Source organism: Ursus americanus, chromosome 26 (assembly GCF_024610735.1).
Source record: "Ursus americanus isolate L20-20 chromosome 26, mUrsAme1.1.p, whole genome shotgun sequence".
In the NCBI taxonomy this organism is placed as follows: Eukaryota; Metazoa; Chordata; class Mammalia; order Carnivora; family Ursidae; genus Ursus; species Ursus americanus.
The window spans coordinates 3,567,290-3,587,928 of NC_142152.1; the positions used below are offsets into that span (position 1 = coordinate 3,567,290).

The following is a 20,639-nucleotide window of genomic DNA, read 5'->3' on the forward strand; positions in this document are numbered from 1 at the left end:
TCAGAAAGTCAGCATTAGAAACTCTCTGAAGCAAATCATACGTCATTAATTTGATATGTGTTTTAAAACTTACCTTTGGGATTATGAAAGAATTCCTCAAGTGAGGAAAAAAAGCCCATTTTCTTAATCTTAAAAAAAAAACAGTCAAAGCAGATGTCACTGGTTACGAGTCCAACTGATCAATAACGTTTCACAATTTGTACCAACACCAGGGGAAAGGAGCTTACTTTGCACGTCACTCTAAAACGACCAGTACCAAATTTCCACAGAGCGCAAATGGGTTTTTAACGAAAGTCCTAACTTTTCTTCTCTTGTAAATAAATTTTTCCCCAGGGTCAAAGTTCTGGACCTCACAAATACCATCCTCCTAGATACAGAGACTCACGCGAGGGCCACTTGGTGTGACTCTCTACCTCAGAGAGGCGAGAGGGTTCTCGTAGGTGGCAGGTGCACTGTTCAATTTTTAACTAACGAACGCCAAGAATTTCGTGTCATACTATTCTTTTGCCCTAAAAGCATAAGAGTTGGTTTCCTTACCCACAGTCTTTTCCCCTCGAGGCCACCTGTTTGGTCATCTTTCACAGAGCACTTCTGAGGCAGCGTTTTCTTCGCCTAAGAGAAGGGCTGACCGTGCGCCCAGTGCATGCATCCCCACGCCAAGGTTCCAGCACCCGACGCCTGCCTCCTTTCGGATTTGGTTCACAATGCAGCAACCCAAGGGGTCCAACCCCTCCTCCCGGCTGGCGCCCGAGGGGTCCCCCGCGCGTCCGCTTCACCCGCCCGGGTGGCCGCCTTTCCGGAGCTCGCAGGGTCAATTCCCCACCCCTCGCGCCCCTCCCGCAGGGCCGCCCCCTCTCGGGAGACCCGCGGAGGACAGGCGAAGGGGCGGGGCGAGCGCCATGACGCGCGGAGGCTCCGGCCAATGGGAACGCCCCGCGGCGCCGGCCGAGCCGCCCGCCCATAAAAAGGAGGCACTGCCGAGCTCTCTAGCCTTCCTCTGTCCCTGCCTGGGAGGGTGTCACGGGCCGGTCGCGTACTTTCCTCAGGTGATTCTCGCCGCAGCCTATTGCCTGCGGCGGCCGGCGCAATTTAGTTGCAGTCCCCAAAGCGTCCCAGAGTCCCTCCGGAGAGGCAGCGGCGAGTCCATGGAGAAGGGTCCGGTGCGGGCGCCGGCGAAGCCGCGGGGTGCCAGGTGCAGTAATGGGTTCCCCGAGGGGGAGCCACCGCGACCCGGGCCGAGCGGGCCGGCCGAGAAACCGCCGCGGCCGGAGACCAAGAGTGTCCAGCCGGCGGACGGCTGGAAAGGCGAACGGCCCCGGAGCGAGGAGGATAATGAGCTGAACCTCCCCAACCTGGCGGCCGCCTACTCGTCTATCCTGCGCTCGCTAGGCGAGGACCCCCAGCGGCAGGGACTGCTCAAGACGCCCTGGAGGGCGGCCACAGCCATGCAGTTCTTCACCAAGGGCTACCAGGAGACCATCTCAGGTCAGTGCGCCCGCCGGGCGCGTGGGCGCGGGTTGCTACGTCTTGCAGGGCACCGAGTAGGTGGCCACGGGAGGCGCGCGCCGGCTCCGGGAAGTTTCCGGAGTTGCCTCACTCTTGGCAGAGGACAGAGTGCTGTCACCTTCCGAACCCCGCCTTCGGCCCTGGCCCCGCTGTCCTGCCCAGGCGAGGGCCCTGCGCGGGACGCACTTTGGGCGACCAGGGAGACAGCGGCCTCTCCACCCGGGGTCCGGCTCAGCGGTCCTTGCGGGGTCCTCCCGGTTCTGCTCGCAGCCCTCTCCTTGAGCCTCACTCAGGTTGCGGGGACCGCGGTCACAGAGCTACCTGCGGGGGGGAGGGGGGCAGGCTGGAGCCCCTGTCGCCTGAGCGCCCAGGGCCGGATGCTTGAAAGCACGTGCGGAGCCCAGAGTTGCCAGGATTAGGATCACCTGGCGCTTATGGAAGGGAGGGCTTCCTAAGTCGTCCTTGTTCGTGAGGTCTAATTTTTGGTAGGTCTGGGGTGAAGCTTTGGCTTGGTCGGCTTGGAGCGCCGGGGTGATTCTTTGTGGCAAACTCGAGACCCGCACGCTCACTAGCTTGCCGGGGCGCCCGGGTCTTTGGAAAGTTGTAATTCTCTTTTGTCCACTTCAAGTTAACCCCATCTCAGGACTTTCCCAGGATTTGGCACAGTTCAGGGCATGGACTAGCCCAGAGTTTGAGGCGTGAGGTTTCTCTGGCTAGTTTGCTGTTTGAAGCCTCCGCCCCCATTCTAAAAGCTCAAAAGCAATAAAGTTGGGGAGATTCGCTGGGCTCTGGGACCCCGAATCGGAGTACCTTTAAGCCCGGTTTGCCCAATGCTATCCGTGCCTGAGGTGGGTCGGGCTTTCTCACCCAGAAGGCTGGGAAGCTGTAGGGGATGGGAGAGGGAGAATGGAAAATGAGGACTTCGCTGCCTATTTGCTGGGTGAGTGGGGCCGTTCTTTACAAAAAAAAAAAAAAAGAGAGAGAGAGAGAAAGAAAGCTCTGACATCTGCAACTGGGACCAGCGACGTTGTTTTCTAGCTTAAATCTTTTGTGCCTCTTGATGACATTTAGTAATTTGGCCTAAGAAACTCCTACTTTCACCTTTCTTAAGGAAGAACAGTGTTGCTTTGCAAGGTAACTTCCCTGTCCTTGTTATTTTCTTGATGGAGTATCCGGTGACTCCCCTATTAGATCCTGGGAAGAACAAAGTTATTTTTGCCCAGTCTTCCACACCCCAAAGGAAGGGTGGGAAATCAGTGTGAGAGGGGTGGGGCCCCAAAAGGAAATGATACTACATACTAAAGCCAAGAAATGGATCTCTCGTTCTGTGTCCAAGTTCACTTTTTTACCTCTTGATGGTAAAAGTTCAGAGACAAAAGCCAAATTTCAAAATGCAAAGACTGAAGAATAAGCAGTCTCCATTTGATGAATATTCTATCATTTGGTGACATTCCACAATGTAATGAAGAAACCTCTTTTAGGGCCTTACTCATTCTACCTCTTGTGGACGCTGAAAGCAGTTTCCTTCATAACATTGGTCAGACTTTGGGAATCTTGCCAAATTCACAGGAGAGAGGAATTTCTGACTCCCAGACAGGTCACAAAATTACCTAAAGAGGCTCACAAGGTTTATTTAAGCAAATGGTGAGCAGAAGTCTGTCTCATGAGCCATAGGGTTAATGAATCCAAAGAACACTTCAATCTACCTTAGAAAATGGTTGTACAAATGTTAATTTATTACTTCGAAAGTCCATGGACCTAGTGACAGAAAGAAGAGTAGGGGTTGCCAGGGCCTAGGGAGGAGGATAGAATGGGGAGTGGCTGCTTAATGGGTTTCCTTTTGGGGTGATGAAAATGTTCTGGAACTAGAGAGTGGTGCTGGTGGTAGTCGCACAACATTGTGAATGTACTAAATGCCACTGAATTGTACACCTCAAAATGGTTAAAATGAATTTTTTTTAAACGACGAATTTCATGTACATTTTACCACAATAAAAAAAGTCCACAGGCTGTTTAAGAATTATTACTAGCCATTAACTGAATACTTTTTATGCTTTAACTGCTTTATGTAGATGGTCTTGGTTAATCCTTAGTATCGAGGTAAACATTGTTCTTTTATCCCCATGACAAGGAAACTGAGGCAGAGAAGTTGACAGCTTCAAGGGGTAGGGCCGGTATTTGAATTCAGACAGCCTGAACGCCAACTCTTAACCTACTTTCTTGTATTGTTATTTTAATGTGTCAGTGTAGCTTATCTCTAAGTATTTAAAACTGCAAGCTATGACCTAACAGTTGGGTTAGCAGCATTAGAAAAAAAAAGGTGGAGTAGGATGGAGTAGTAAGGGTACAAGTTGTGAGGAGCTTCTGTATAGGTTTTATAGGTATGTTTTTTTGGTGTGTACTGGCTCCAGATGTAAATATATTGCTTAACTGTGGATTGTGGTCAGAAGTTTGAAAGCCTCTATCTAGGGGTTCCCGCTTAAGGACTTAATACCTATTCCTTAGAGGCACATAGTTAGAGGACAGAGAAGAGAGGACAACGAGAATGGTGCTGAATTTATAGGAATAAACCTCAAATGGTGGTGGTCTAGACCTTGGCCCAGCCTGGGTGGAAGAGAGAAGGAAGAATATTTTAAATCTGTAGAAAATATGGCAGAGAGTAATAAAACAATCCTGGACAATACCTAATTTTTATTTCTTTATGGAGCATAAGTCCCTGACCACTATAAATTGTTTTGGAAAGAAACAAACTTCTTTGAAACTCTCACTTGTCTGTACTTATAAACAAGATACTCTGTATCATTCATATCTCTGTATAGTAATTCCTGGTCAATGGTGTTGACTTCAGTGTTGTAAAATAGAAAATAAATTGGTGCTTTACATTCCCCAAAGAATTTTTTGTTGCTTCCTCCCGAGCGGATTGATGCTAACTTCTTCTTCTTTTTTTTTTTTTTTAAGATTTTATTTATTTATTCGACAGAGATAGAGACAGCCAGAGAGAGAGGGAACACAAGTAGGGGGAGTGGGAGAGGAAGAAGCAGGCTCCTAGCGGAGGAGCCTGTTGTGGGGCTCGATCCCATAACGCCGGGATCACGCCCTGAGCCAAAGGCAGACGCTTAACTGCTGTGCCACCCAGGCGCCCCTTGATGCTAACTTCTGGCATTTTGGGGAAATTTGTCATTTCTCCCTATACTGCCCCTTCTCTCCATGACCCTTGCCTGGTGGACCTTTCCTCTACTTTCCAGTGTGTACCCTACCATGAGTACATCTATGATCACCAATGATGGGGCTATGTCATGGTTGTGCAAGTCTCCTGGTCACTGTTCACCGCTGGGTTGGCAGGGAATGCTGAAAGAGACGCTGTGCTCTCTCCCAGGAACTGGCTCTCCTTTGAATCTGGCATCACATCCTGTGATCCTTGGACCAGCTCATCTTTCTCTATTGCTGTCCCATTTCCATTTAACTACATTTCCATTTAACTAGTATTCTTATATATTCTAAGTTTTACCTTGATGAGGTCTCCTTTTTTGTTTTTTTAAAAGATTTATTTATTTATTTATTTATTTATTTATTTATTTATTTATTTTAGAGAGAGGGAGTGGAGAGGGGCAGAGGGAGAAGGAGAGAAGCAGACTCCTTGCTGAGTGCGGAGCCCGAAGCAGAACTCAACCTCAGGACCCTGAGCTCATGACCTGAGCTGAAATCAAGAGTTGGATGCTTAACTGACTGAGCCACCCAGGCACTCCAATGAGGTCTCCTTTCTAAATAAGGAATCTTTCCTGTATTTCCAATATTTTATTCAGAACTTTAATTAAATTGGAGGGTCTACTATTCCTTGAGGTTCTTGGTCTTCCTTTCCCTGTGTCTGACCCTTCCCATTCCCGGTCCCCTCCTGGGTGTAAATGGGAATAACCTCTTAATTAGCATTATCTACCAAAGGTTAAGTGCATATACCTTGTTTCATCAATTGTCCTCTTTATGAGTTTTTGGGAACACACAAGAGTTTGACTTTTCTGTCATATTTCTAATTCAAGTAGGTTTTAGCTTGTCTTATCCAGGGTGCCAAAACAGTTTTCATAAATCAGTTGACAATGTCCCAAGTTTTAGGAAACACGTGAGCATGTATATAATGCAGCATGAGGAGATGGTACCATAGGTGATGGTACCATAGATGGTGGACTTCTTGACTGTCTTCCCACCAGGTTTGAGGAGTCTTGTCCCTGCCTCAATAATTTTCACTGCAAGATGATATCTATCCTTTAAAGATAACACAAGGCAGGGCATCTGGGCGGCTCTGTTGGTTACGCCTCTGACTCTTGATTTCGGCTCAGGTTATGATCTCAGGGTCATGAGATCACCTGTGTGGAGCTCTGCACTGGGTGTGCGGCCTGCTTGAGATTCTCTCTTCCTGTGGACCCCCCCCCCCCAATACAGGCACTGTCTCTCAGAAAGACAAAAAAGAAAGAAAGAAAGAAAACACAAGGCAAGTTGTTTATACAAGAATGAGTCTTAGCTACTTCATGCTGAAATGTGCTAACACTCACAAAAGAGGCCAAATCAGGCCAATGATGAACTAAAAATTGTAACAATTTATAAGGTGTGAATGGGGACAAGAATCAAATTATTTACTATCCCTCCTATATTGTGGGTGATATGTGAGTTTATGTCTCAAGTTTTAAAGTATATTATATATTATATATCTCATCTTTGAGAGGTGCTGTTTTTGGATGTGTGTAGTTCATCTAAATATCGATTCACTAATTATTTTATTTTGCTAATGAATACTTTTGTAGGACTTAGTTCTGTTTATTACTAGAAAGAGTACTATGAATAAAGAAGAAAAAATGAGGCTGTTGAAGTGTATGACTGGAATTTGGGAGTAGTCACAGTTGATTAAAGTTGTTAAGAAGTCCTTGAGAATGGAGGAGGAAAGCTTGTCCTAATGGTTTATTTTATTTTTTAAAGATTTATTTATTTATTTGGGGGAGAGAATGGGAGTGGGAGTAGGGGGAGGGATAGAGGGAGAGAATCTGAAGCAGACTCCCTGCTGAGCACAGAGCCTGTCTTGGGGCTTGATCTCATGACCCTTGGGATCATGACCTGAGCAGAAACCAAGAGTCAGACACTTAAGTGACTGAACCACCCAGGCGCCTCCTGAAGTTTTCTTTTAAAAATATATTATCTATAAACAATGTTTCTAGCCTGGGAGAAAAAATTTCACTACACATAACTTTGAAATACCAAACAAAGCCATCAGGTTGATACTTGTTTTAGTTTCACTGGGCTGATACAAAGTACCACAAACTCGGCTGTTTAAACAACAGATATCTATTGTCTCACAGTTCTACAGGCTGCAAGTCCAAAATCAAGGTGTGGGTGGGACCACACTCCCTCTGAAAATTGTAGTGGGGAGACCTTTTTTGCCTCTTCCTAGCATCTGGTGGTAGCTCTCAATCCTCAGTGTTCATTTGCCTGCATTATTACAATTTCTGCCTCTGTTGCTGTTCAAGTTTTCCTTTTTTAAAGACACCAGTCACATCGAACTTAGTTTATAGTATTCCACTATGTCCCATCTTACTTTAGTTAATTACATCTGCAATTATTTAATTTCCAAATAAGTCACATTCTGAGGTACTTGGTTTTGGACTTTGACGTATCTTTTTGAGAGGGAATATGATTCAACCTATACCAGTGCTGAATACTATTTATTCTTCATAAGACTGGCTGGCAACTTTATAGTTTCACGTAACAAATTTGTTGAGTGCCAGGCCCTGCACCGAATGCTGGGAACACAGGATGAGTAAAACCAGATATGGTTTCTGCCTTTATGGAATTTACAGTCTTTTGGACAAAGCAGATATTCATCAGAATCACATGAGTGAGTATGTGATTACAGATTGAGAAATGTTAAGGATAAAATGGACACAGCTTAATGAGAGCACTTAGCAGAGAATTTATCTGTGCTGGGAGACAGGAGCATGGATGGCTGAACTGACATGTGAATAGCAACAGACACTAGTGATGACTTACTAGGTGCTGAACAGTGTTCTGAGTTCTTTACAGGTATCACCTCGGTTGCACTCACAATAGCACTAGAGGGTAGGTGATGTTATTCCCATTTTCTAGATAAGAAAACTGAGGCACAGAGAGGACCTGCCCAAGATCATATCTTGAAAATAGCAGTGTTGGGAAGATGATTGAGAATGAGAGTCATATTCTCTGACATTCTGTTTAATTTTAATCATAATACTGTACTGACTTATTTAAATTCCTACTCATTTTCTCCCTTTTTGTATTTTCTCTGCTGTTTTCTTTGTTCGGCTTTTGAAACTCTTCCACGGCTGGGTTTCCCCCACTGACTCATTTGCAGCATGCTCCTGTAATTTGAGTCCAGTATTAGGTTGAGTCAGACTGCAGTATTAAAATTTGCCAGGAGAGGGCAACTATCTAATCTTTGACGAATACTAGATTATGAATCTTGGATTATACGAACCATTTCCAATTCCCGTTTATATAAATGAATATATTCCCTATGGTTCTACATTCTCTACTGAATCTATGGCAATTAGATCTCGGGATAATTTGGATTCGGTTAACCAAAGATTGTCTGAACTGAGGTAAATTTGTTACACCTAAGGCTGAGAGGACATTTTCTCACTGGAATTTTGTCCAATTATAAACCTCAATAGCAGTTTTTTAGACCCTTTCAGAGAAGAGGGACTGTTCGTACTCCTCGTTGCATCCCTAGCAAACTTCCCAGCACATGTTTGAATTAATTTCATAAAGACAAGGACCCCTTAACTCTTATCTTTCTTCTACCACAATCCTCTGTATATAGGTGCTCAATAAATGCTAATTGTTTTATACACTAAAGAAAAATTCAGAGGACTTGTCTTTATGGAAAAAAGCCACAAGTTATTCCAATTGGATCTCCTGAATACTTTTAGGTCAGAGATCATCCTTTGGACATGTTTGTAGAATCAGGGTCCTGCTTCTCCAGAAACTCACCTGTTTGAGATAGCTCCTATAGTCAGTCAACCTATTATTTCAAGATATCAATTAAAGTGACTGGCCTGTTCCCCTGGCACATAAAAATTATCATGGGGAAGATTCTCTAGGAAATCTGTCTGGATTGCTGTCAGTTTTTAAACTATCATAGAAATGTTCAAATGTACACAGCATAGTATAATGAGCTGCTATGTGTCTATTAGCTAACCTCAACTGTTAACATAAACATAGGTCTATCTTCTTTCATCCCTTCTGCCTCACCTTCCCTCACTGAATTGCTTTAAAGCAAATTCCAAATATGTCATTTCATTGATAAATACTTCACAATATCTGAAATAAAAAGACCTAAAAAATATTATGCTTGAAATTAATAGTAATTTCTTCTAAATATCCAGTGTTTACAGTTCTCTTGATTTTTGCACAGGTGTCTTTTTACAAATTGGTTTCTTTGAATAAGGGTTCAAACAAGATTCATACATTATATTTGGTTAATGTCCTTAAGTTTCTTTTAATTTCTTACAGTTTGCTATTCCTTTTTATCCCCTAATAATTTATTGAAGAAACAGGGTCATTTGTTCTATAGAATTTCCCACATTCTAAGTTTTGCTCATTATTTTCTCATGACTTAGTTTAACATGTTCCTTTAGTTCCTGTATTGTTTATATACTGGTAGATTTAGAGGTGTGCCTCCCTGCTCCCACCCCAAAAATAACTCTTAAATTTAGTCAAGAAAAATTTGTAAATGGTGGCATGTGCTTCAATCAGGAGGCAGCTAAATATCTAGTTGTCTTTTTGTGTTGTTAAAATTGATCAGCGTTAGGTGTTATCAGCCTGATTTATCTATTATAAAGTTCCCCACCAGTCTTTCACCTGCTACTTTCAATAGCCATTGGTGATCGTCTAGATCCAGTAATTATAAGTTGCAAAATAGGGGCGCCTGGGTGGCACAGCGGTTGGGTGTCTGCCTTCAGCTCAGGGCGTGGTCCCGGCGTTCCGGGATCGAGCCCCACATCAGGCTCCTCTGCTATGAGCCTGCTTCTTCCTCTCCCACTCCCCCTGCTTGTGTTCCCTCTCTCTCTGGCTGTCTCTATCTCTGTCGAATAAATAAATAAAAATCTTAAAAAAAAATAAGTTGCAAAATAATGATGTTTGGTTAATTCCTTTTGAATTTATTGACTGGATTTCAATAAAGAAGGTACAGAGGAATGTGTTAGGCTATCTTTGCCACTATTTAGTAAGCTTAAAGGTATTTAAAATAAAGCTTAAAAATATGAGTTAATTTATTTAATTCTGCAGTGGAGAGCCGCCTCATTGTGATTTAATCTAGAAGCCATAAAAGAAAATAATTTAACTACATAAAAACTATGAATTTTCTTTCACATGTGAAATACCAACATGAATGAAGTCAAGTGAAACAATGGGAAGAAATATTTACAACACCTCTTGAGACAACAGGATAATCACAATAATATAAATATATTATATTAAATAATATAAAAAGAGATGCTAGAAACTAATGTGAAAGCCCAAAAACAGAATTGAAAAATTGGGAAGACATGTAAGCAGACAGATCACGGGACACGAAATACACATGACTTTTAAATACTTGGAAAGCTGCTTGATCTCACTCTCAATAAGAGAAATGCACACAACCGCCCTTCCGCAAGATAGATTTCTACCTTGTTAGATTGACAAAAGTTCAGAAGTTTAGATACTGCATTATGCTATTGAAGTGATAGGGAAACAAATATTACTGTTGAAAGATAACTATTCTTATGGAGGATAATTTGGCAACATCTATCATATACAAAGTTATATATGGTACTTGAAAATCCTGCCTCTGGGAATTTATCTTAGATAGATAATTGGACACATGAGATATGTATGCTCAAAGTTAGTCACTATAGCCTTGAATGTGGAAGTAACCTCAATGTCTAGGCCCTTAGAATGGCTAAATTACTCAGAGGAGTTATATTTTGTAGGAAAAATGGGGTAGGGGGGACAATAAAATGTTGTTTATATTGGTATTAAGAGTTAGAGGATACACAGTGCTTACATGTTACTCAGGAATATGAACTGGGCAGATAGCAGATAAGTGTAGAAGTAAGACTTTTCACTATTTTCAGTTTTTGATTTTTGAGGTATGTACATGTACTTTCAAATAGATAAACTTAAAATATTTTGGCAAAGTTGTTTCAAATCCAGGAGTAAAAGAAGTACAACTTTTCCCAAGGGCTAGCTAACAAGAAAAATCTGGTAACTGAAAACCATTTACCCTGAAATTAGAGAAAAATAGTTAGATATGTGTGTATTTGAGCCTGGTCTTCATTGTGATCTTTATTGCATGGACAAAGAGACTGCGTCTGAATGTGACCTTCTTTATTAACTATCTGTAAAATTACTGTCATGTCTCTAAACTTTGTCATTTTTCCCTTTTTGTAAAGGGTAGATATGGTAATACCTGCTTTGCCTGGGCTCTTCTAAGAATTAAGGTATGTGAAAAGCACGGGATACATAATCTATTCCTTCTTTATGGTGAGGAAGAACTGTGGGATGCTTTGGAGCCCTAAGCCACCACGTAAAAAGTCCAGTTACTCTGAGACTGTCATGCTGTGAGGAAGCTCTGCCACATGGAGAGGCCACGTATGGGTGTTCTGGCTGATGATCCCACCTAAGGTCCCACCCAGCAGCTAGCATTGAACAATAGACATGTGAGTAGATTCCCCCAGGTTGTTTCAGCCCCCAGCTGACTAGCCGTCTCCACTAAGGCCCCAGGTATTGAGGCATGGAGGCCAGTCATCTTCTCTGTGCTCTGTCTGGATTCCTGACCCACAGAATCCAGAGACATAATAAAATAGTTGTACGCCACTAAATTCTGGGGTATCTTCTTATGCACTAAAAAAGCCTAAGCTGGAACAAATTTTTAGATGAGGGTGGTTAGATTTGCATTTGTATAGAGGAAAAGGGAGTGACTTAAATAAGCCAAGAGATGGCATAATGGTTTAAGGCCAGAGATTTAAATTTGTGAATTATCAGTATAAGGTTGACAGCTGAAGCAGGGAGAGTGGCTGAGCATCATAGGAGGCAAGGAAAACAAAAGCAAAACTGAACTATTGGGACTTCATCAAGATAAAAATCTATGCAGCAAAGGAAACAATCAACAAAACTAAAAGGCAGGCTACAGAATAGGAGAAAAGGGGATGTCTAGTTGGCTTGGTTGGTTAAGCATCTGCCTTTGACTCAGGTCATGATCCCAGGGTCCTGGGATCAAGTTCTGTGTCAGGCTTCCTGCTCAGTAGGGAGCCTGCTTCTCCCTCTGCCTCCTGCTTCCCCTGCTTGTGCTCTCTCACTCTCTCGCTCTCTGTCTGACAAATAAATAATAAATAAAATCTTAAAAAAAAACAAAGAATGCGAAGAGATATTTGCAAATAACATATCTGATAAAGGGATAGTATCCAAAATCTATAAAGAACTTATCAGACTCAATGCACAAAAAACAACCCAGTTAAGAAATGGGCAAAAGACATGAATAGACACTTTTCCAAAGAAGACATCCACATGGCTAACAGACACATGAAAAAATGCTCAACATCACTCATCATCAGGGAAATACAAATCAAAACCACAATGAGATACCACCTCATAGCTGTCAGAATGGCCAAAATTAACAACACAAGAAACAACAGGTGTTGGCGAGGATGCAAAGAAAGGGGAACCCTCTTGCAGAGTTCATGGGAATGCAAACTGGTGCAGCCACTCTGGAAAACAGTATGGAGGTTCCTCAAAAAGTTAAAATTAGAACTACCCCATGATCCAGCAATTGCACTGCTAGGTATTTACCCAAAGGATACAAAAATACAGATTCAAAGGGGTACAATGCACCCCAATGTTTATAGCAGCATTATCAACAATAGCCAAACTACGGAGAGAGTCCAAATGTCCAGCGACTGATGAATGGATGGATAAGAGGTGGTATATATATATACAATGGAATATTATTCAGCCATCAAAAAAGAAACCTTGCCATTTGCAATGACTAGATGGAACTAGAGTGTATTATGCTAAGTAAAATAAGTCAGAGAAGGACAGATACCACATGATCTCACTCATGTGAAATTTAAGAAAGAAAACAAATGAACATATGGGAAGGGGGGAAAGAGAGGGAAACAAGTCACAAGAGACTCTTAATAATAGAGAACAAACAGGGTTGATGGAGGGAGGTAGGGGGATAGGCTAGATGGGTTTTCAGTATTAAAGAGGGTACTTGTGGTGAACACTGGGTGTTGTATGTAAGTAATGAATCATTGAATTCTACTCCAGAAATCAATATTGTATTGCATGTTAACTGAAATTTAAATTAAAAAATAATAAAGATGTTTTCTTAAAAAAGAGAGAGAGAGAGAAGGAACAAAATGAAGAGGTCATAAGGCATAGTAGACTTGAGCCAGATTGCCTGGTTTCAAATCCAGTTACTTATCAACAGTGCCTCAGTAGCATCATCTGTAAAATGGGGCTATTAATAGTGCCTATGCATCTTATAGGGTTAATGTGAGGATGGAATGAGTTAGTACAAAAAAGTGCTAAGAGAAATGCCTGCTCTATAGGAAGGTCTGTAGACATTTTGTACATGTTAGCTGTGAGTCCTGAGATTTGATTTGAAGTGGTTGTTAGTTTTAATAGCTTAATGTAGTCAGAAGCCAGATTCTAGGACTTTAGGGAGTAATTTGACGAATTATGGAAGGCAAGAACATTTTTGAGGTTTCTTTTCCTGACTGGCAGGATCAAGTGAGTTTCCCCTTGGTGTGTATCAAGACAGCGCTGTGTTGGGTGCTGGATGTTGATGAATGAAAGCCTTAGGTGTCAGAGAAAAGCATGGGACTCAAAACTCCGGGAAGGTGGGCCGGGTTGTGTACATGTGATCTTACATGATACTTCTGTCAACTTGAGGTTATACCCATTCTAAAGAGGTGGAAACTGAGGAGGCTCAGGTTAAGTCACTTCCCAGAGGTCACAGAGAAGAACCCAGAGAAGAACTACAACATTCATGTTCTAATTGACATCATGCCCCCTCAGTTTTTAAGTGCCTATGTTACAATTTCATATGAAGATCCATTTAATATGTGAGGATCATAGTATGTAGAAATTCTGCTTTTCTTCCTGAATCCTAGCAAAGAGAAAGCCAAGTAGATTTAGTTTTGAGGCATTTCTTACTATCCTGAAAGATATTTCATGAAGTTTTCGATCTAGGGAGTTCATGAATACTTGCAAAAATTTTAGCTAAATTGCATTCAATTCTAAAGTGGATTCATAACAAATTTTCCCCATTTAATCCTTTGAGGGAGGTATCTGAAGACCAAAATTTTATATATTTTGTTTAAAGCACATTCAATTGTGTTGTGGTCATTTTATATTTTATTAATGTCTTTTAATGGTTTTATTTGGAAATTTTTCTAAGTATTAGTTTTTATAACTGTACTTTTTATTAAATGCAGTTATAAATGCTTAATATTTTAGAGTAATTTTATCTATAACTACAATAGTATATAAATTTCAGAGATACAAACTTTAACTCCTTTTTGAACAATTAGGCAAATATAATACAACATGATTATGTTCCATCTGTACTAACATATCTAAATTGTGTTCCCGGCTGTATAATTGCAACTGTCTCAAAATGGATATGCTTGCTTGTTGTATATTGTCTTTTTTTAGTTGCTTGATTCTTATTGTAAAATATACATAGCAAAATTTACTATCGTAACCGTTTTTAAGTGTATAGTTCAGTGGCATTGAGTTTATTCACATTGCTGTGCAACCATCACCACTATCCATTTCCAGAACTTTCTCATCCTCCTAAACTGAAACTCTACTTATTAACCAGTTAACCACCTATTGCTCTTTTCTCCCAACCCTTGGTAACCATTAATTTCTGTGTGGATTTGGCTATTCCATGACCTCATATGAGTGAAATCATAGTATATCTGTCCTTTGTGTCTGGCTTATTTCACTTAGCATACTGTCTTTAAGGTTCACCCATGTTAAGAATATTTTAAAGTTAGAAAAGACCCATTTGGTCCTCGTTTAAACCAGTAACTCATTCTGTAGAATGTTGTATATTCTTAAATTTATAAGCGTCGGAGTGCCTGGGTGGTGCTGTTGGTTAAGCAGCTCTTGGTTTCAGCTCAGGTCTTGATCTCAAGATCAAGCCCTGTGTCAGGCTTCATGCTCAGCGCAGTGTCTGTTTAAGACTCTTTCTCTCTCCCCGCCATACACACACACACACACACACACACACACACACACACACTGTCTCTCTCTCTCTATCTCTCTCTCTCTCAAATAAATAAATAATTCTTTAAAAATTGTGTTATATTTTTATTTTCTTACTTTAGAAAATCCTTACTTTAGTGACCCTGCACTAACTGTTAAAGGGGAAGCAAAAATGGTCCGTCTGGTATTGGCTCTGAAGGAGCCTGTGGTCCATGCTGGCAGAGACCAGATACTAAGTTCCTGTGGAGAGGAGCATATGGAGTTTTGTGTGGTCAGAAGTAAGGCAGAATCTTCTGGTGGAGAGACTTGAGATAACTATGGAGGAGGTAACTTTTGAGCTGAACCTAGAAGGAAATTCATTTTGAGGATTTAAAAAAAAAATTTTTACATTTTTTATTTTTTTAAGTCATCTCTACACTGAACTCAGGGCTCAAACTCTCAACCCTGAGATCAAGCGACATATGCTTCACCAACTGAGCCAGCCAGGCACCCCAAGTGGGTTTTTTTTAGTTGTTTATTTATTTATTTTTAACAATTTTTATTTATCTATTTGAGAGAGAGCACGAGCAGAGGGAGGAGCAGAGTGAGAGGGAGGAACAGACTCCCCGCTGAGCAGGGAGCCCAATGTGGGGCTTGATCCCGGGACTCCAGGACCATGACCTGAGCCGAAAGCAGATGCTTAACCAGCTGAGCCACCCAGGGGCCCCTGTTGTTGTTTAAACAGAAATTGTCCATGCAGGTTTAGAGAAGGCTACAGTCTAAGTGTTCTGGATTAAAAAGAATATACTAATATTCATAGTTGTTGGTACCATAGAGTTAAAATTAAATGAAACTTTTAAAGCAATTTATTGTCAATTTTTTAAAGGTCAGCACAGAAGGCATTAAGGTTGGTGCCTTTCCCTGACGTTTTAAAAGTCCATTCTGGCCAGTCAGCCCTTCTATGAACTTTACCTGATTGCATGTTGCTAGTTGGTCTATTTGGTCTAATTGGTGTAGTCTTTATAATCTGGTTGTTCGTTTTGTCTGTGATTCTTCCTTCTGATTAATCTCCTTGGTTACTTGGGCTCCAAGTCCTGACCCTTGTACTTCTCAAGTATCTCTAGACTCTGTCTTATCTTCTCTTGCTCTGACTCTTTGCCTCTCTCACCACCAAGTACAGTAACTTCTTAACTGGTTGCCTTGCTACCTAGCTTGTCCTGCTCCAGTCCATTAGTGCCACTGTGATTTTACTAAAGTTGAACAGGTCTCTTCCTTCTGAAAATACTTGCCTGATTATTTTCTTGTTTTTCCTTACCATGGTTGTGAGGTTTTGTTGTGTTCCATTCTCTTGCCTGCATTTTTCCCCCTTCTGTCCCATCACTGTTCCCCTCATGAGGGGCAGGAGTATTTTAGTTTAGTGCACAGTCTATCTTGAAAAATCACTCTGCCTCATTCGCACACTGGAGCTGGAGATCAAAGCAGACATTCTACCTAAGGCTCGTTTTTCTGAAATATTTGGCCCTTTTTATCTGTTCTCTTCCTCCAATTTTTTTTCACTATCTTTTTTTTAATTTTGGTTGCTAACCATGAGGATCCCCACCCACTACCCGTTTATCAACAGCTATTGCTTCTTTAGAGTTCTGTGAACAAGAAACCAGATTTAGGTGAGGAAATTGGCTGTTGCTGAGTTCTGCATTGAATTTTTTTGAGGTCCAGTTGGTCCAAATGCTGTTTCAAGTGAAGAGCTTTGCCAAGAACATATGGCTCTTGCTATGAAGTATGATATATTTTATGTATGTAAATGAGTATTTATTTTTCTAAGTAGGAATCAGAACCCATTTCAACAGAGGCCATTGACAAATGTCCCAAACAAGGGAACTCTCACTAAAATAGCTTAAAATACAATTATATCTATTGTATGGTAAGCTGTTCATGAGCAGCGATGAAGGTGTTAGGTGCTGGAGTTCAACTGAGAGTGAGGACTTTGCCAAAAAGCTAACTGACTATCCCTTCAAAATATAAGTGCTTCTGCTAATGCACAGGCAATCGTGGAGGGGTGCCGCTGATTGCCATCAGAAACAATTTGCCTTTCAGCAGCACAGAGTGATGAGCTTACAGCCTCCAACTGTTAGAGCTCTTGCTTTGCCTCGGTGGAGGTCATTCTTATCCCACACTGTTTTTTTTCTTTCATTTGAATATCCATTTCTTCCTATGTCTCTACCACCACTATCAACTGAGCTTTTTTAGAGCGGGGCTCTTTACAAATGAAGTACTTTATAAGGGAGGTAAGTGTTTCAGCTTTATAGTTCGTGTGTTAGAAACTTTGTTCACTGATACAATCCTTAGGTCCATTTGATGTTTCTTAAACTATTTTAGTGTGTCAACAAACTCGTCCTGGCCTAATGGGAAGAACAACTAGTCTGGACTAGTCACAGCATCCCCACTAACTAGTTTATGACCCTAGACAAGTTTTTTTTCAAGGCTTTCTGAATCTGGTCTACAGGGAGGGGCAGTTGGACTAGGAGTGGAATTGTCACACCTAGGTCTCTGTATTAGGGGAACCTTGGTCAGAGTTGTTTCCTTGCTCATTCTGTTGACTTCTTGCAGTTGACAGGTGAGGTTCCACCAAGGACCTCAGTCTTCTTTCGTTAGTAGAGGTGCTGTTTTCCTTTGAAACATTCAACCACACAGATAGTTTCTATGGTAACACGTCTCTTTTTTTTCTTGTGACGCAGATTTTTGAAAAGGTTCTTCATCTATATGCTCTTTAAAGCCTGTGGTCTTCTAACCTATAGCCCCTTTGATTAGACAAAGTCTTTATTTAAGGACTTTTTCCTCAGGAGTATTGTAGACACTTGTAGAAGAATAAGCAGTTGCTAGTCATACCAGCACTTGAGATTTAGTCTGTTTATTGGATTGCCTGGTAGCACAGTAATAACAAGAAAACCGATGTTCTCTTTTAGAATTGTGACATTTTATTTTTTTTAATCTAAAAAAATGTATTTATTTATTTATTTTAGAGAGAGCACACTTGCATGAGCAGGGGGAGGGACAGAGGGGGAGGGAGAGGGAGAGAATCTCACGCAGACTCCACGTTGAGCATGGAGCCCTAAAGGGGGCTCGATCTCACTACCCTGAGATCATGACCTGAGGTGAAACCAAATGTCGGATGCTTAACCAACTGAGGCACCCAGGTGCCCTGTTGCATTTTATTTTACTTTTAATTTTTTTATATAAAATGTTCAAACACAAAAATAGACAAAATCATATATGGCAGCTAACATACTTACTACCTAGATTCAAAATTAATGTTTTGCCATATTGGCATGGTCTATTTTACTGACAACAAATCAGACATTTATTTACAGGTGAAATGTCACCCTAGAAAGTGTTTTTCTTCTTAACCACTTATACTATCCTTAGTAAAAGTAACTATTAATTTCTTTGTATCATTTAATACCTAATCTACATTCATAATAGTAGAATTAACACCTAATTCTACACCCCCAATTGTCCCAAATGTCTTTAACTCACGATTTGTTTAAACTAGGACCCCCTCAAGATCCATACATTTGGGATGGCTGGATGGCTCAGTCGTTAAGCATCTGCCTTTGGCTTGGGTCCTGATCCCAAGGTTCTGGAATCGAGCCCCTCATGGGGCTCCCTGCTCGGCGGGAAGCCTGCTTCTCCCTCTCCCACTCCCCCTGCTTGTGTTCCCTCTCTCACCATCTCTTTGTCAAATAAATAAATAAAATCTTAAAAAAAAAATCCATACGTTTGCATTTGATTGTTAGGTTTTAATCTAGAAGATTTCTTGCTACCCCCATCCCCCACCCCGTGACACTGATTTATCAGAGATTGTAAGTTGTCCTATAAAATATTTCACCTTGGGGATTTGTGATTGTTTTCTTCTTGTTTTCGTTTAACTTGTTTCTCTACCTCTCATATTCCTGGAACTGAAAGTTAGATCTAAAGACTTGATTAAATTCAGGGAAAACATTTTTAGCAAGAATGCTGTTTTCTTCATACCATATTACACCAGGAGACATAAAATATTTGGATCTTGAAGATTTAAAGACTGTAGTTGGTTTGAAAAGTGATTTTTTTTTACTGGTTTCCTAGAATAAACTTCTATAGAGATGTTCCTTTTTTTTTTTTTTTAAGCCTTTTTATTAGTTTGCAGATTTAATGGGATTCTCCTTTCCCCTGAAACTGTTCCAGTTTCATTTCAAAAAGTAAAGGTCAAAGTAGCATTAAATTACTGAATTTTCCCTCATATAAACCAAATAAATAGTTGGTAAAACAGTCTTTTGCAAACAGTGTGCACCAGCTCTGGGCTCTGGCAGCCTCTGGATATCAGGCCACTCTTTCTGTCTGCTCTCTTGGGCTGGAGGATAGCTTCTCTCCTTCAACCCCCATGTTTATCACTAATACTACTTTTATTCTGAAACATTAGATTTGTTCTCTTTGTTTCCTTTGCTGTCATTGGCTTTAGGCTTGTCACCTCATGGCTGACTGTGAACTACAGCAACTCCTGATTCTGGTTTCTTGCCTCTGGGCTTTGCCCCTTGAATTCATTGTTCCTGTAGGCCAGGTTCAGACTTCTGGTGTCTTGGTGATCAGGCTTTTCTGTGGAAGTCAGAAGATAGGGATCAAAATCCAGCTCTCATACTAATGGGTAGATCTTCTTTAGCAGGCACTTCATGTTTCCAAATAGAGCATCAGTTTGCTCATCTGTAAAATGGGGATGATAACTGTTTTTGACAGATGCAGAGTAAAGCAGGGCTTGAAAGAAGGCATGAGCAAAATGTAAAATTTAATTTGAAAACGGCTCTAAAATAGAAGGGTATTTGATTTCTGTCCAATTCATAGACCACTCAGATAATCCACTTTACGTTTTGTTCCCTATATTTCTGTATTTTATTTCCTATAGTATCTCTCTTCTTTATCCCCTCTGGAAAACCCTCCCTTCCTTTCCTCCTAACCATCCTTAAGGCCTGGATCAAATCTTTATGCTCAATATAGTCACATGTTTTTTCCCAGCCCATAATTTTTCCTTTATGTAAACTATTGCTTCTGTAGTTTAGCTTCTAGGCATTCTCTCCATTTTGGGGGACTGATTTTTTAAAAAATCTAGTATAATTAACAGACAGTGTTATATTAGTTTCAGGAGTACAATATAGTGATTCAACAATTCTATAAATTACTCAGTGCTCATCACAATAAGTGTACTTTTAATACCTTTCACTTTTTATTTCCTCAGATCTTAAGTTTCATGAGGTCATGGTTTGATATATTTGTGTCTAGCTTAGAAACTAGTACGAACTTCCTATGAAAACTTCATCATATTACCCTTGAATCTGATTTCTAGTGAGTTGGCTGTAGGACTCAACTGGTTTCTTAAATGGCTGATATTTTCCTAGGAGATATGGGTACCATTCTTATGTGCAGTCCTCCTTTCTTTACTTTTCCCTAGACCTCTTGGGTCTTGTCTGCTCCTGCTCTGAAAAGTTGGCTCCAGTTTCTTTGCCTTATGTCCCCCTCCAGTTGCCCACCCCACCTGCCAATCTCTGTCTCTATTCCAAGCCTCCTTTCCCAGGTGGTGTGCAGACCTCACAGTGTTCCATAGGAATTGTCACCAGTGCTCTGACTTGGTGACTGTAGTGAGGGCCTATGGTGGGAATTACATTGCCCACTGTTCAGCCTTGCTTAAATGGCAAATTAGGGCCAGTAGTGGGTCCATTTTTAACCCTCAACTTCTCTCACCCCTCAAAAGCCTATGCTCCCAGCCCATCTGGTCATCAGAATTGCTTGGGTCTTTAAAAGATATAATCCTGGGTTCACCCCCACAGCTAGTGAATCAGCCTTTCTCAGGG

At 41.2% G+C, this 20,639-nt stretch overlaps 1 protein-coding gene across 1 annotated transcript in view; it reads left to right on the forward strand.

The window, feature by feature from the left end:
• Positions 1–997: 997 nt before the first annotated feature.
• The window catches only part of GCH1 (GTP cyclohydrolase 1), a 46,042-nt gene continuing 26,400 nt past the window's right edge, over positions 998–20,639 (forward strand). The window contains exon 1 of the mRNA XM_045810399.2: positions 998–1,485. Coding sequence (XP_045666355.1) covers positions 1,146–1,485 — 340 coding nt within the window. The 5' untranslated portion in view covers positions 998–1,145. The remainder of the gene's footprint in view (positions 1,486–20,639) is intronic.